Source organism: Tamandua tetradactyla, chromosome 25 (genome assembly GCF_023851605.1).
Source record: "Tamandua tetradactyla isolate mTamTet1 chromosome 25, mTamTet1.pri, whole genome shotgun sequence".
Lineage (NCBI taxonomy): Eukaryota > Metazoa > Chordata > Mammalia > Pilosa > Myrmecophagidae > Tamandua > Tamandua tetradactyla.
The window spans coordinates 36,244,270-36,260,927 of record NC_135351.1 but is presented as its reverse complement, the minus strand read 5'-3'; the positions used below and the strand labels follow the sequence as shown (position 1 = coordinate 36,260,927).

General features: G+C 40.1%; 1 protein-coding gene across 1 annotated transcript in view; it reads right to left on the bottom strand.

The window, feature by feature from the left end:
• PDE7B (phosphodiesterase 7B) overlaps window positions 1–16,658 on the bottom strand; it is a 297,021-nt gene that overhangs the window by 209,518 nt on the left and 70,845 nt on the right. The window contains exon 2 of the mRNA XM_077144099.1: window positions 690–750. Coding sequence (XP_077000214.1) covers window positions 690–750 — 61 coding nt within the window. The remainder of the gene's footprint in view (window positions 1–689; window positions 751–16,658) is intronic.

The following is a 16,658-nucleotide window of genomic DNA, read 5'->3' as shown; positions in this document are numbered from 1 at the left end:
ATCTAAACCCTAGATCTAGAATATTGCAGTTGAGAAATTTTCAATCTGAGGTTAAGTGCACCATTATTTTCCATACTGGTTTTCTAACCTATAAAATGAGTAAAACAATACCAATCTATGTCCTCAAAGAATACCACATATCAAAGACTTTGGGAAAGTGTGTGATGGTATAACATTGGTGATATAACATTGAACAAAGATGAATAATTATTCATTACAATATTAATATTTGTTTATAAATTCAGTGTGTGTGATGGTGCCAACTTCAGAAATGAACAGCTTAATTTAAATATATGTATATTTCTTCCAGGCACTATAAATAAGGGCTTTCCATTTTAGTAGAAATACCTAATAGCTTACTTATCCATCTTATCAGTTCTGCTTTAGGAACGCAATATGGTCCTTACCGTTCCACCAAATCGAAAAGCACCCGTATCTAATGTTATATTGATGACTCAAGAAAAACTTTGAAAAACTCCGAAAGCATGGCCCCATACTTATTGACAGCTATTAAAATCAAAACCTTTTTCTCATCATGTTCTACATGTAAATGTATTATGGACAACTTTCCTTATAGCAGCCTAAAAACCTCTGCAAAATGGAACAAGAGGCCATCAGCAAGACAACACAACAGGTAGCCCACATAACATCAGCACGCTTAGTATATTTGAAACGAGAAGTCTTCTTACCTAGCATGCAAACGCATTTGGCATTCTGCTCAGTGTTCTCAAACAAGATTTCGCCACACCTCTGCAAGAGAAAGAAAGTCACAGTTACTTTAAGATTTCATATCAGAATTCCCAATGCAATATCTCAATGCAATCTGATTACTGTAACATTAAATTACTCCTTATGTTTTCTCTGGTTACCTGAGTCTGGGGACTTATATCATGAGCAGAGGCTTTCCCGGTAAGGAAAATATTTGAGAAGAAAGCTGGGGTAGATTATTTCTGCATGCCTCATCCTTGCCTAGGACCAATTCTTGTGCTACCATGAGGAGGCCAGGGATGCACTGTTCCCAAGATTTTCTATTGCAACCTATTACACCTACCACTCTGAGGCTAATACTCTCAAAATTGATCCTTTTTTAGCTCCTGAATTATTCTAAACCACCTACTGCATTCAAGCTCAGAAATTACCACAAAGCTAGGTGGCCTATACTTAATTCTCTGAACTTAGGAGAAAAAGAGAAATTAAAAAATGATGCAAAAGTGACACTTGTAATGCTTTTCCTGAACCCATACACTCAAGGAAATATCAACTCTCTTATCTGTATCTTAATTTTAACTTCCTTGTTAAGTTTTATGCAAAGCAAACTCCAGAGATAGAATCACTTATTTGAAAATAGGCCATATTTATGTGATACATAAGTGAACCAAATGGTTAGGACTTGAATATATAAGTATATATCCTCCAAATCAATAAGAAAATAACATAATCCAGTAGAAAAGTGGACAAAGAACATGAATAAGTAATTCTCGGAAGAGGTAATCCTAATGGTCAGTAAACAAGGAAATATGTTCAACCTCACTAATAAGCAGAAACCAGCAAAATGAAAATAAAATGAAGTCTCTTTTGCAGTAATAGATTTGGCAAAATTTAGAAGTCTGGCAGTGCCAAATGTCATCAGAAATGTGGAGGAATGGATATTCTCACACACTCTGATTTGGGGTATAAAATGACACAACTATTGTGGAGAAAAATTGGCAGAATCTAGTAGAGTTGAAATGTGCATACCCTATGACATAGCAAGTCATTATCTAATATTTAAAGCTAGAGAAATTTTCACATACAACTTCAATGTCAGGCTACAAAACAGACTGCACAATATTCATACATTGGATCATGCCACAGTAGTTAAAATGAATGGATTAGAGCTACATATATCATATAAATATAATAATATATTTAATATGCACATATAAAATATAATAATCAAATTATATATAACTATATCATTCAAATCATATAAAATAAATAGAATATTTAAGCCATATGCAAAGTATATAATGTTGAAACACAGAAAACATAATGTTAAGTAACAAAATACCCAAGTCTCCAATATGTTACTATTTTATATAAAGTTGAAAATAACTAAAAGTAGAACGTATTGTTCAGGGATACATTAATTTACAGAAAAAGCATAAAAACATACAATAGAATAATAAACATCAAATTCAAAATAGGGGAAAAAGACAGAGTAATAGGATTTTGGAGGGTTCAGGGAGCATCAATCATTTCTACGATGGTTTGTTCCTTAAAATACTCTCAAACGATTTTCTATGCTTGAAGTAACACAAAAGAATAACTCACACATGGAACACTCCGAAGATGAGAATGTCCACTTGTACATGGTTTCTCCCTGTCCACCTCCTTGGCTTTGTGGAGCTGCTGCCCCCAAGACTTGTCCCCACCACTTACTCCCTTTGCCCCTAGAAAGGCTGAGATCATTTGAGTTTCACTTAGTTTCTTCTTTCTTCCCCTGTTCCCAGCTTGGTTAATTCTACCCCAGCCTACCTTTATTCTATCTTTATTGCACATACATTTAATATGTTATAGGACATAGTAATTTCTAGAAAAATTATTTCTGGGTGTGAAAATTCACATTATTCACACCTAATTATAAATCCCCTGGAATGAAGAGGGGCAGGTTGAGAGGGGAAAGGCTGACTCAGGGACAGTCAAATCAACCGATTTTTTGTGTTTTTTAGAACTTACATTGTGCACACGGGTGTGGACAAGTGGCCCAGGACATGCAAAGGTAAAATATTGCTTTGGTGAGCCCCTGGGTTGGACCGGAGAGGAGGGACGGTGGGTGAACCTGAAGGTTGCAAGGGAATATTGGATATGAGATGCAGAATCTGTACCATAAACTTTTTCTTTCTCTAGCTACACTGTTCTCCAGCTACACTGCTGAACTAGCATGATGTTTCGCTATGCTACTTAATGTCTTCATGCTTTGTTTCTTCATGACTAACATGGGATGTTAACATAAGCCACAAAATCAAATTAGAGAGCAAATGTGAGGGTTAACGACCTGTGGTGTCTGATCGTACTGTCTGATCATGTTTTGACAGACGTTAAGCCCTGTCCAATTGCCAAGGGGACCATTTGCTGCATTACTGGCTGTGCTGGTTTGAAAGTATTATATACCCTAGAACAGCCATGGTTTAATCCTGACCCAATCTTGTGAGAGCAGCTTTCTTTTAATCCTGATTCAATGTTGTATGTGGAAGCTTTTGATTAGATTCCTCCATGGAGTTTTGACTTGCCCAATTATAGGTGTGACCTTTGATTGGGTGGAGTCACAACTCCACCCATTCTGGGTGGGTCTTGATTAGTTTATTGGAAACCTTTAAAAGAGGGAACAATTTTGGAAAGAGCAACCAATACCAACAGAGTCCACACAGCCAGAGACCTTTGGAGATGAAGAAGGAAAATGTTTCAGGGGGAGCTTCATGAAATAAAAAACCAGGAGGGAAAGCTAGCAGATGTCACCATGCGCCCTCCCCAGCTGGAAGAGAAGCCAAACTTCACTGGCCTTTCTTGAATGAAGGTAACCTCTTGTTGATGCTTAATTTGGACTTTTTCACAGCCTTAGAACTGTAAACTTACAACTTAATCAACTCCCCTTTTAAAAAGCCATTCTGTTTCTGGCATATTGCATTCCAGTAGCTTTTTACAACTAGAACATCTGCTTTTCAAAGTGGTATGTTTATGACCCAAAAGAGTTCATAATATCTTTAAATGATAGATCAGAGGTTTTTGAGATGCTCTCAGCTTCCTGACAAAACAAAGATCTAGAAGGCCCTAGATCTGGGTCCTAATTGTCTTACACTTGATTAGCACACCAGTCTAACTCCAACGTGCTCCCTCCCTTATCCTTTTTTACAGACAAAGTCCAGATGTTCTGGAGAGGAGCTTTCCTTCTTTTGTTGTAGGGGCTTCCAGGGCTGGAGGGTAGAGAGTGCAGGACCTTCCATGGCTGCCTGAAACCCAAGACAGTCTTCTATGTGTCCTCAGCAGGCCAGCAGTGTGGACAGAGGTTTTGTTGTGAGGTCACCCTGTCATTGCTGGCCTTGAACAAATTCTTGGTCAGTTTCAGGAACTGCCGTGAAGCATGCCTTCCTTATCAGTCTTAGCCTCTTGGGCTCACTGACCAGACAAATTAATCATAGAGCAGCAGGGATCGGTAAGGGGCCCTTCCAAGGATGAGGGTGCAGTCCTTGTCTGGCCTGTCCCCTGGAGGCTGGGAAGTAGCCTGGGCACCTCTAATTCTTTAACTTCTCTGCTTTGTAAAGTGACCTGGTGGTGGCAACTGATTGTAAAGCAATGCCCAGAAGGGAATCTGATCATTCTCTGGTCTTGAAAGAAACACATTCTCTTCAGTGCTTTTCTCCATTGATGTCCAGTGTTCACAGAACCTTCACTGACAGCTCTTGCTTGCTGGGCAGCCCAGGGTGATGGCCTAGATTAGGAGATTCATTGTACTAAGCCATGAGGTCTAAGTCTCAGGAAGCTGCAGTATCTGCCATTGAGAGGTGTGGGCTCTGTTGGGTTCTCAGGTATTATAGTTCTTCCTCTCTGTTGAAGCCATGGCACCCCTGCTGCAGGCCCAGCTCTTCCTGGTCATGCATGCTGAGACTCCCCATCCAGATACCCCCACTACTGGGTGACCCTGACTTTGTGACTGGTCCTGACGACCAGCTTTCTGTCCGGTTCTCAGGATCCTGCCTCTCCTTAGGGACTCCTCTATTTTTTGGTTGTCTGTGCCTAAACTATTAGGAAAAAGCTACCTTGTCCAACTCTCCCAGCCAACACTGACCCTCAAGTACTAGGACATAGTTCTTGAATCCCCATCCAGGGCTCTAGCCCTGTTGCAGAGAGATCCTCCTGCATGCGCTCCTTCCCATAGATGCAGGACATGTTGCATGCGGATCCTTGCATGTGATGTCTGTTGCCCTCATAGACCTTCAGGAGTCAAAATGTTCCGTTGTCAGTGTCCCTAACACTTGTCACTGTAACCCTCGTGCCTCACACACACCTCAATAAATATTTGTTAAGTAGGTAATGATGGTAGCATTTATTGACCTTACAACATATGCTAAGCATTGTTCCAAGTTCTGTATATCTATCACCTCAAACTCTAATTATACTCCTTTGATACAGGAGTACATTGAGGCACAGAGAGTTCCACTTACTATGGATACTCCCCTCCAAACGAGTGAGAGGATCAATGCTGCCAGCTTACCTGGTGCTTGACAAACACCCCTAGATTCTTCAGTATTAGCTACTCTTGGCCTCTTGGCATTGCCTTGGTCAAGTAGAATATCTCATGGAAGTTTGAAGTGCACCTAATTTGTGCCAGAGCAAACAAAAAAGGGGCAAGTTTTCAGCACAGATTGCCTTCTTACCCACCTTCACTCCATCTCTGAGTGCTTCAGTTCTTCAAGCTTGCAATACATGAATTCCTAAAGTGAGTTTTCTAGTAAGCAAGGCACATGTCTGTATGCTGATGTACTAGTTGGGATTGCATCAGTTTTTTTTTGGCTCATACTTGGATATCTAAGGGATTAGTAGCTAATGCATAATGGGTACTCAAAATGCAAATTAAATGAACAAATGGATGAATAATACTTTACTGCAATTTTGTGGGATATGCTTGAAATCTGAGATTATTTTGCTGGGCATTTATGTATACACATCAGTTTTAAAGTGAATCAGAGATTCCCTGGGGTAGTTTGGGAAGAGATTGCATTTATGGACATTTTTGTATACACACCTAAGTTCGGTCACCGAAGCAGCCCTATGGCTTAGAACTGCAATGAGGTGGTGAAGGGGGAAACTTTACATTGAGAAGACATTTAGAAACCCCTGGGTCACTTCCCATCTTACATTTTCCCCCAAGAGAGACATGTTTGACACTAGTTAAAGCCAGACCTAGAAAACTCTAGAAAATAGTCTTGGAGGGAAAATGTTTTAGGTGTGTAGATAATAAACAGATAGCATCTGTCAAGGGCCCAGAAATTTGGATCTCCATTAATATCTATTGAATGAAATGAATGAATGAACAATCAAGAAGACAATATTATTGAGTGTCCACTCTCTATTGACACTGTACCATGAGTGTGGATACAAAATCAAATGAGTCTCAAGTTAGGTTCTGTCTTCAGACAGTTGATAATTGAGTCTAGAGTCAGAAATACAGGAGGCTATGGGGCCCCATCAATGGGGCACCTACCCCAGTCTGAGGCTATTGGAGAAGACTTCTAAAGAGAGATGACCAGACCTGAGTCCAAAGGATAGAAAGGAGCTGGCTGGCAAAATAAGAGGGTCTTTTCTAGGCCAGGGAAGCTGCCCATGCAAGGTCTTGTTGGGATCCTATAATAAGCCTCTTTCAGTGCTAGGGCAAGTCAGGGTTGACAGCTTATCAAAGGGGTAGTTACAGATGGGACTGAAGCAAAATAGGAACCAAGTAGTGATGAAAATAAATCATTTCTTGGCTATACCAGAGACTAGGCTTGTTTTCAAGAGCTGGGCTGCTTAATGAAAATTTTTAGCATTGCAATACATAATTACAGGGCAAATGGCAACAGGTATTTCTCACCACAGTATTGGCTGCCATCTTTTTACCCTTTTCTAACTTAAAGAAGGCATCATGCCTGAGATGTTGCTTATTCCTTTTTCTTAGATTATTTTCACAGAATGGCTATGACCGAAAGAATTCCAACTAACCTTCCTGTTGAAACCTTGTGCGAGGCAGACTTCTCTGCTGTTCAACCCATTAGCACCTCGTGCTGAGCACATCACAGTTTCCCCAGCTCCTGGAGGATGCATTTCAGGGTCCCCTACTTTACAGTGGCCCAAGGCCATGTTCTTTTCTGCAGTCCTGCCTGCTTTGTGGGTGGCATAGCCAGGCCTTAATCTCGAACACTGTGGCAGACCTTGGCGCTCTGTCACCGGAGGACAGCAGATTTGGAAAGGGGGCTGATTTCAGCTCAAGCTCATGTTTTCCTTCCTGAGCTTTTCCAGTGAAAGAACATATTTCCCTCCCATTTCAGGCTGTTAAAACGTCAAGCTAATAAGTTTTCAACAAACTGTCAGTGTCGGTCTCCAGCAACGACCTGGCAATGCTTTTCAATTGGGGCCTCCTCGTCTGACCCAACCTTGGCCAGTCAAAATAAGAGACACACCAGCAGAAGGAAAAAAAAAAGATAATCACCCAGAGCTGAGCAGCAATTCTTAACAAATCCTTTGTTGCCAATAGTCACAGCAAATCTGTGGGCTCCATAACCTGAGGTGACCCTTCCGGAAGGGCCATCCTCATAAGCCTTTAATTAGCTATGGTTAGCTGTGACTTGAAAGCTATTAATGCTATTGCTGTTGGAAAATGAGTCTACCAGCTTTTAACAGCTTTGTTTTCTTCTTTAGTCAAAGAACAAAATGTTAGTTCAATGGCGTATGCTTCCTATTAGAGAAGGGCCAGCAGAGGCAGTCTCCGGAGAGTCTCTCAGCATTTTATTACATAGCCTTCTTTTTAAATGTTTGAAAACTACTTATTATTAACCAAAACTTGGAAAACCTGGTTTCAGCCCAAGAGTAACTTTTTTTTTTAAAGTCATTGAGCAAACAGCCAGAATGAATTGTGTTTTTTGTCCTTTTGGTTCTTGCCAACAGGGGTCATTAGAAAGGCTGTATCTCCAACCTCTGCTTGTGCCCTTGGGAGATTTGGAGTCACGCGGAGTCCAGGTGGAGCCACTGGTCTTCGGACTCGCTCCTCAGCTCATGCAACTTCTCACCGTGCACCACTTTTACTCTTCCATTGCACACATTGAAAATCACATTCCTCACTGCATTAAATAATGACTATTGGATTTATAGCACGATTTTAGCAGAATCAGTAGCCTCAGAGGCTGATGGCATGTGGAATACAACAGGGTATCTTTCTAATACTCTCAGTTATAGGAACTGAGTAGACATCTCTGTCCACGGCACCTGGGAATAATTCTGGCATAGACTCAGAGACTCCACATATCAGATACAAATACATACATATGCCACAAATCCTGATAAACAGAGAAAAATATAATCAGAAATTGGAAATACAATTTCATCTTTTACTAATCATATCAGAGCCTCAAATGTTAGCAACTAGCCATAGCTAGGTTTTCAGAGACAAGGACACTTCTCTGAAAGCAAATAATTAAAACCATATACATTGAACCGACATGTAAATCCATAGATTATAGTAGAGGGAGGAAGAAGCAGTACAGAAAGAGGACAGACAGACTGAGGCATATAGTAGAAAGAACTTAGAATATCTAAGTTCAAATTCAAAATCTGTCCCTTACTAGCTGTGTAATTTTGGGCACATTAATTTATCTTTTTGAACCTTATTGTAGAAAAGCAAGAGTAACCATGCTCACCCCTCTACTGAAATGATGTAGTGTATTTTATAATCTACCCCAAAGTCCATCATCAAACCAATGGTGAGATAGTTGTTTTGTGGAAGGCAAGGGGTAGAGGTAGGACAGGGCCATTTTCTGGTACTGTGTATGAGTTACAAATCCCATGTTTACCACTGGGTTTCATGAGGGTAGAAAGGTAGCTCCTCCTAGGATGGATAGCCCTGGTCTTCAGAAAGTTATCTGTATGATCAAAGATCTAGGGCAGAAGAGTTGGCAGGGGAAGGTTGAAGTTTCAGTTCAGGGCTGGGTAATTTAGTAGCTGAGAGATAGGGAAAGGCAGCAGAGTGTAGTGCAAAGCCCAGATCAGAAAGAATGCAGGAGAAGAGAGAACAGGTGAGGATTTATAGCATGCACGGGTAGCTTCAGTATCAGAAATTCACATGAATTATCTGGAATGGGTCTTAGAGACCACTATGGCCAATTGAGTCATTTTATAGATGTAGCAAACAAACAAGGTCCTAAGGGTCTTTGGATGATCAGAGTGTGAGCTTTTCATCCAGCCTGCCTAGATTCAAATCGCACTGTAATATTTGCAAATGTGTCACCCTACCAAGTTAACTCCATAGTTATTTGCATCAATTTCCCCTTATGCAAAATGGTGATGGCAAAATCACCTACCTCATGGGCTCCCATGAGAATTGAATGAGTTAATAGGTGCAAAGCACCAGAATTGTACTAGGTACCAAGACATTTCGGCTATTATTATTTCCAAGAAGATATATTTGTTTGGTAGCAGAGAAACTAGGAAACCCAGGGCTTTTTCAACTGCCATCTGGTGCTACTATATGTTGGCTCTTGAAGCTGGACATTGTGCCATTGCTCTGGGCAATCCCAAGCCCCTGAAGTAAACAAAGTGAGAAGTAGGGACGTCTGCAGTGCCCGCTATACAGGGGCGCCCAACCAATGGCTGTGGTTGGAAGCTGGATCAATCCTAATGACACAACGACTTCCAGTTCCTGAAAGAGAAGGGGTTGATGGTCTAAAGGAAAGTTTCATTTGTATAGAATATTTCATTCAAAATATTTATTCATCAGAACTTCACTGAGGACTCTCTGTATGTTAGGTTCTGACAGATCTATAATTAACCCATTACGCCTAATTAATTTTGATTGCATTATTCTAAAATAATTCTTATAAGAATTATCAATGTCCAAATTAAGAAAGATTAAGCAGACTTTGCATGTTGTGAAAATGTTGACACTGAGAAGCTTCCGCAGGCTGTCTGGATACTGCACTGATGCCTGGGGACCTTTAACCATGCCTACTTTTGATACACCCTTATTTTAGGCATTGAGGAAGGGGAAATAATTCAAATAATTTAGGGGAAGAGGAGGGTCCTCTTAGGTGATTGAACACACTGACCACCTCCTCATGGATGTGAAAGAGTTTCTGAATGATGTATTCTTATTGGGTAGGGCAAAGAAGAATTAATATTAAACAAGTCTTAATTAATATTAAACAAGTCTTCTACTTTGAGGCACAAGATAAACCGTTGAGTGTTTACTCTGTGTACCACAAACTGTAGGTGCAAAAGCTTGAAAGCGATTGAGGAAATGGAGCAAGTTAAGAATGGCTGGAGGCAGATGGTTCTGATCATCAGGGCAACTGGGAGCAGAGAGACATGAGACTGGGGAATTCTGCAGGGACCAGATCATCCAGCCCTACAGGACTCCATTCAGAGATTTGACACAAACTTGGATTCTGTAGGCTATGGAGCTGAACAAAGTCACCGGTCACCTGCCCAAGGCAGTAGAGAGATCCTCAAACTGCTCAAAATATTTTAAAAATATCGTACAGCAGCCATGTTTACTGACCAAACATGCTCCTCATCACACTTGTCAATATCCTTAGTGAAACCTCAACTTATCATTGAGTGTTTAAATAAATTATGCCTATTAGTTGGCCATCAGTGACAATGGGAGCACCAGCAGAACTGTTCACCTCTGTGACTCCCCATGTATATGACCTCATACAAGGTGTTCATGATCAGGTTTCCTGCTATTAGGTAGTCCACGTGACCATTATGAAGAGCAGACCATAGAAATGAGAATGTTATTTGTCAACTATTCAAGCTGAACATGAATGTATTAGCAAGACCATGGCCTTCCAAATCAGGCACACAGTGAAGGCTGATATACCCCAAAAGGGGTGATTAACAGTCAACTCCCGGATCTCAGAAGATGGGGGAGCTAGGGACTTGGAAAAGGAGTCTTTCCCTCCTCCTCAGAAACCCCTAGGTTAGCAGTACTCTACAGTAATCAATCCTTCACTCGATTGTTACCTGCAGAGGGAAATTTGAGTCAGAGCAGAACTCCATGCTTCTACTCTTCAGCCCTACATAACATGCATCAGTGTCCCAGTCTTGCTGTGACCCCCAGAAGGCAGACACACAGTAGGTCCTGGGAACAACTGTCTTTTGGCCTGACTTGTGTGCTGCCAACAGATATATACTTACAATTTCTAAACTCCAGCCAACCGGTTGAAGAATCCAAGCTTTAAACATTGGGTTTCTTGGTTCAACTTGTAATTTTTAAGCTACCTTTTAAGACCCAACAGACTGCAGAAACTTAATAGATCCTATCAGCAATTTCTACAAATCTTTGTACAGATGTCATGATTCAGATGCATGGGCCCCCAGCCAGCCTGTAACTGAATGAATATTTATTCAATACAAAGGAGTATTTATGCTGTGTTCCTTGCATCTTGGTGCAGTAATGCTCCTGTACATAAACCAACAATTACATGTAATCCTATACACTTATAGTTTTAAAAGAAACTCAAACCAGTCCTTGGAATTAAATAACCCCAGTGCTAGAGAAAATGACTTCCAGAACATGAAGTCTAACATGCAAACACAGGGTCTCTGAGCCACAAAGGAACAAACACTTTTCCAAAAGGGCTTGTTGTATAACTAACCGTGAGGTCAAAGCTCCAGATGTTTCTGTTAGACTATCAAGAACATATTACTAATCAAAGAGTATTGACCATCTCTATGCGGACAGCTCTGAGAAGCAGATTTGTCTTCAGCAAGGAGATTTCTGTAAATTCTACCACTAATCAATGGCCAGCCCAAGCTAGAGCTAGGAAATCCAATATCTTGGAAACATGACTGATAGCTTTTATAAGCTAAAAGTGAAAATGAAAAGAAGTGTATATTTTGCTAATAGATACATTCTGGTTTGGTATAGCTTATTAAGCTCCATGACAGATTTCAATAAGAACAATATTTGAAAGTCATTGCCTCTTGGATATCCTGTCCTGATAGGGTCTCCCTTCCTAATAGAGACTTTCTGTTTAGTTCACAGTTGTCCCAAGCTCTTAGATCAGCATTGTCTCACCATCAGCTCTTGATAAGTATTGATTAAAAGAACGTGTGAATGATTTGGGACAAAAATATACCAAATCCGTTCATTACTCCATGGTAATCAAGGAGAAAAGTGAGACAGTGAAAAATCACATTAAGAGAGGGGAATACATGAATGAAATTATACTTAAAAATTAAATAAGCTCAAATTATCAAGTTTTGATGCCATTATTCCATGAAGATGTTGGCTCATGGAGTTGTGCAGTGAATCTATTAGGAGCGCTTTTAAGACAAAAGTTTCTCCTGGTATTTTGCTTTTGAAAGATAATTTTCACTGGAAAGCAAGAATAATATTTTTTTCAACCATCAGTTCTTTCTACTGACAAATATTACCAACATAAACCAAAATTGGCTTCAAATCTTGGGAAATGCAAGTGAAGGCATATTCTATTTCATTAGCATAAGCTTCAAGGGATAAACCAGCAAGTGTTTCACATGTCTGAGAAGAAATAACGTATAAAGAACACTTGGGAATTAGCTGCAGTAGTAGGTGTGGGGTTGATGGTAGTTCATTCTAATGAGTTCCTTGTCTCAAGACCCTCTGAAGGCTTCTTACAGATATAAGAAGATGTAATCACTGGTTTGACTTTTAGTTCTTATTAGTTCTTATGCTCTAGTGTTAGCACCTAAAAAAGCAATTAAAATATAAATATCTCAAAGAGGTGAGTATGCCGAGAGATCAGAAAGAAGTAATTCTTTGGTTTTTTTTTGTGTGTGGACTGTGTCATCAATTTCCAAACCATTGAATTATCTTTAAATTTTTAATATTGATCGGGGGAGATTTGGTTCTTGTGGAGCCTAAACTTTATAAAATTTAGAAGAGCTTTAAAAAAAAATGAATACAGATTGTTGGCCACAAGATGAAGAATAGATCCTTGGAAGGTGTTAGTGAAATTGAGGAATCCTAAAGACCATACTTAACTACCTTCCCAGTAAGAATACTTGTGAAACTGACGTTGTAATTTGACATATAACAATTAATAACGGTCATCACTTAACTAATGGTTCATAAACTAGTGTTAGGTTTCTTTTTTAACCCAAGATTTAAAACTATTTTCTCTATGTGTTCTTAGCAAAGTAAGAAAGAAATTGCAAACAATAAAAGCAAATACCTTGGAAATAAAGCAATGCATATAGACTCACTTTATCGGTTTATCAGTTTTAAGTTTCAAGACTGGGCTAGTCAAGGGCAGGGCTTGTCTCTGCTTTTAAACCTGGTATCTAGCAGAAGTTTGACATAAAGTAGGTGCCCAATAAATGCTCCTGAATGAATGAATAACTGAAGAAAAGACCACATTCTGAGGAAAAGCAATCATTAGATGAATATATTCTATTAAACTCAGAAATGTCAGCACAAACATCTCTGGAGATCACTGGCTGATCTGAACTGTATTTGTGTGTGTATTGCATACATGTATATATACACATACACACCTATCCATATTTACCCATAAACACGCATGCACACATTACTCCTAGGCCATGACTATGATTTCTTGCGCACTGTAGTTTGGTACTTAAAGGCCGAGGCTCTTTTCTGGAGTCAACCAGCAATGACTTTGATTCCCAAGCTCTTTGACCTTGGAAATGTGCTTATTCTTTCTCTCTAAGCCTTCCTCGAGCGTAAAAACCTAAGACAATGTAGTATCATGATGAGATAAAATGAAGTTCTTAGCATAGGCCCTGGCACACTGGAAGTGTACAATACACACCATCAATGACCATTATCCCCTTCCACTCTGACCTTCATCAAGTCAAATCAACAAAAGAGGAAACACTTCACTCTCCTAGCTAGATGGGGTACCCCCTCCCCTCCCGCCAAAGGGAAGCTTTGCCACTCCCTCCGTTTGAGGAGGTGTGAAGAAGGGAATGCAGAGAGTTTGGGCTTTGTTGTCCAGCGGTGCAGGGGTGGTCTCAGGAGACTTTCCCAACCAGATTCCTCATCTCTAAAATATGGATAAATCCTGTCCACCTCCCAGGGCCATTGTGAGGATTAGATATTATCAGCCAGGGGCTTATCTATCTTTCTCTCGCTTTACATACATCCTACTTTCAATGTTTAACACCCCTTCTCCATTATGCTCAAATTATCCCTATCATTCAAAGCAATGCCTGAAGGAGATTTCTTGATTTTGACCCTAACTTAACCTTTTCCTTGAACACCAACTAAACTTTTCCTTCTCTGAACTTCCTGTAATTCTTTTAGTCACTTTTCACTTTCCACTTCACACCTTCATCACCCTTTCTATTAGACCATACATTCCTTATGGATTGAATCCATATCTACGTCATTTTTATATCCTACTCAACCTCTGGAAAAATGTGTGTTTGTGCGCACATGCATGCGTGTGTTTGTGCGTATAGTCATGAAAAATATTCGCCAATCATCTGTTTTTTAAAATCTTGTTTGTACTCTGTCTTAGTCTACAAATATTTTAAGGTGGGTATACATCTCTACTTTTGTTCATATGTACAATGTACATGTTCATACACAGTTCATTCTCCCATCCCAAATAAACACAGCAGCACACAAGTATATCCTCAAGGGTGTTAAACCTAGTCTAATTCCTTCAATTAAAACCTCAAAAATGGTTCAAAAAATAATACGTAGGACATAGTGCTGGAATCACTGTGGAATTATGTTCTTCATGTTGAAATATGTCTATTGATTTTGAAGTTATGAAGGGAGGAGACATTCCCTTTTAACAACACTTCCTGTCATATATTTTTTTATTATTATTCCAGGAAAAATTGTGATCACTGTTACTCATTTATTACAAATGAAAATATTAAACTTTTGGCATGAAGGAAGTAATACTCAGTTGTTTTCTTGGCCTGCTGCCACTCATCCCTTTCCCTTTTACTGATGCCAACATTCTCTCAGAGCCCTTTAGCTTGTGAGACATTTCTTCATATAAACCCCAAGAGTAATTTTTTTTGTTTCCATAACTAATGATCCTGCTATTGGATAACATTTTTAGTGTCATCTGTACAAATGTCTTCAGACACTATCAAATACTATAACTTGCATCAGATAATCAAAGGATATTATTTTAAAGAGAAAACTTAAAGTTGATAAATAAAGGAGGAAAATTATGGAACTTGATTCAAAATGACGTTTTCCATTTGGGTATCTCCAAGTTGACCACTTATTGGGCATATGAGCTAGTTATGTGAAATAATTACTGGTCTTGACTTTATTTCCAAAGTTTAGATATATATATGTGGTTTGTAATTTCCCCCAAAAGAAAATGAATATCTTTTCTGACCTTTAAGTTACAAACACTTTAAGGTGAGGCCAATTTTAACATGATGAAATATTAGCCAACCTATGAACGACTGATGTTTCAAATATGTTGTTAGGTGAGTTGGCAAGCACGCTTCCTCATAAGGAATCTATTTCAATGATCAGAATAATAAAGTGAAAGAGTTTTGGCAAATGATGTCTTAAAAATGAAATATAACACAAACTTTCAATTACAAATATAAGTCCAAGAAGCCCTAGAAATTTTACTATGGTGAATAATAAATGTATATTGCAGTCTTGGCCATGCACGCACCATTGAGTAGCTGGAAGCCGGCTATCTTGAAAACAATTTTACAACATCCTTGATTTTTCCATGCTAGCTCAGTTACACATGCCAGAATCCTAGGTGTCTTACTTGACTTCTCCCTTTCTTTCCCTGCACTGTGCTCCTACCTCCCTTTAGCCTCAAAGCAACTTAATGAATATTCACGTGCAGCTGCTTCTGCTTCTCTAAGTCCCTCTACCTGCCCCCCATCCAAGGCCTACGGCTGGGTTCCCGCAGCACTCTCATTCTGCCCTTGCATTACTGCCTAGCTACCTAATGGATCATTTCTTCCTGGTCATGCCACCCCCCATTCTAAGTGTCACACAGTGGCCAGCGAGATCTGTACCATCTGAGTTGGTCACTTCCCAGTTCAGAGGCTTTTTAAAGGCTCCCCATTTTCCCAGAAAACAATCCAGAATTCTATGTCTGGCATGGAGACCTTTCTGGCTCTTTCCCCTCAGACTCCCAATGCCCCAGGCTTGCCAAGCTGCCTTTCCAAGGCACTGCTTCTCTCTCTCTTTCTTCTAGGCCCTGCGCCTTCAGCAAGGAGCTCCTCCACACCCTTCCCCTCGCAGCTTCGCCATCACCTGTCCTCCTCCGGACCTCTTCCGGAACCTCCGCGGGCCTCTTCTGCAGACCTTCTCAACTGCAGGGACAGACGCTACTGAGACATTAGTCACACTTGTGCACTTTCCCAGTGAAGGTCAGGGAAGCCCCTGGCTTCTTTTCAGCTACTTTCCTGATGCTTTTCCACAGTGTCTCGGACTTAACAGGTGCTTAGTAAGTAGGTGTTGAATGAAGAAGGAAACAGGGGTAGAAGGACGTGTGATGCTAATACAAGAGGAGAAGCACAGCCACAAAAGTACCCAGGAATCCAGGGGGCAGACAGAATAGCGCTGGGCCCAGGGTGTGAGAAAGTTGGGTTTGTAAAAACCGACAAACAAATAACGACAACTCTGACTGCTTTGTTAACAGCAGAGTCTCTGTCTTGTTGGAGCACAGAAACTTTTGTGGTGGACAGTAAAGTAAGCCAGATGCATTGTCAGTTTGTTGTTTGCTCTTAGGACCCAAAGGCATCATGGCAAAGAACAGACTCCAATGTCGGTGCATTGGTTTTAGTCTGGGCCTCAGTTTACCACAAAAATACAGAGACGTGAGTTGCAAATGTCTGTTGGCATTTGAAGTTTTGTTTTATTAACAGAAAAACTTCACAATCATAAGCATCAAGACTAAATTCTTTCTTTTCCTGAATCA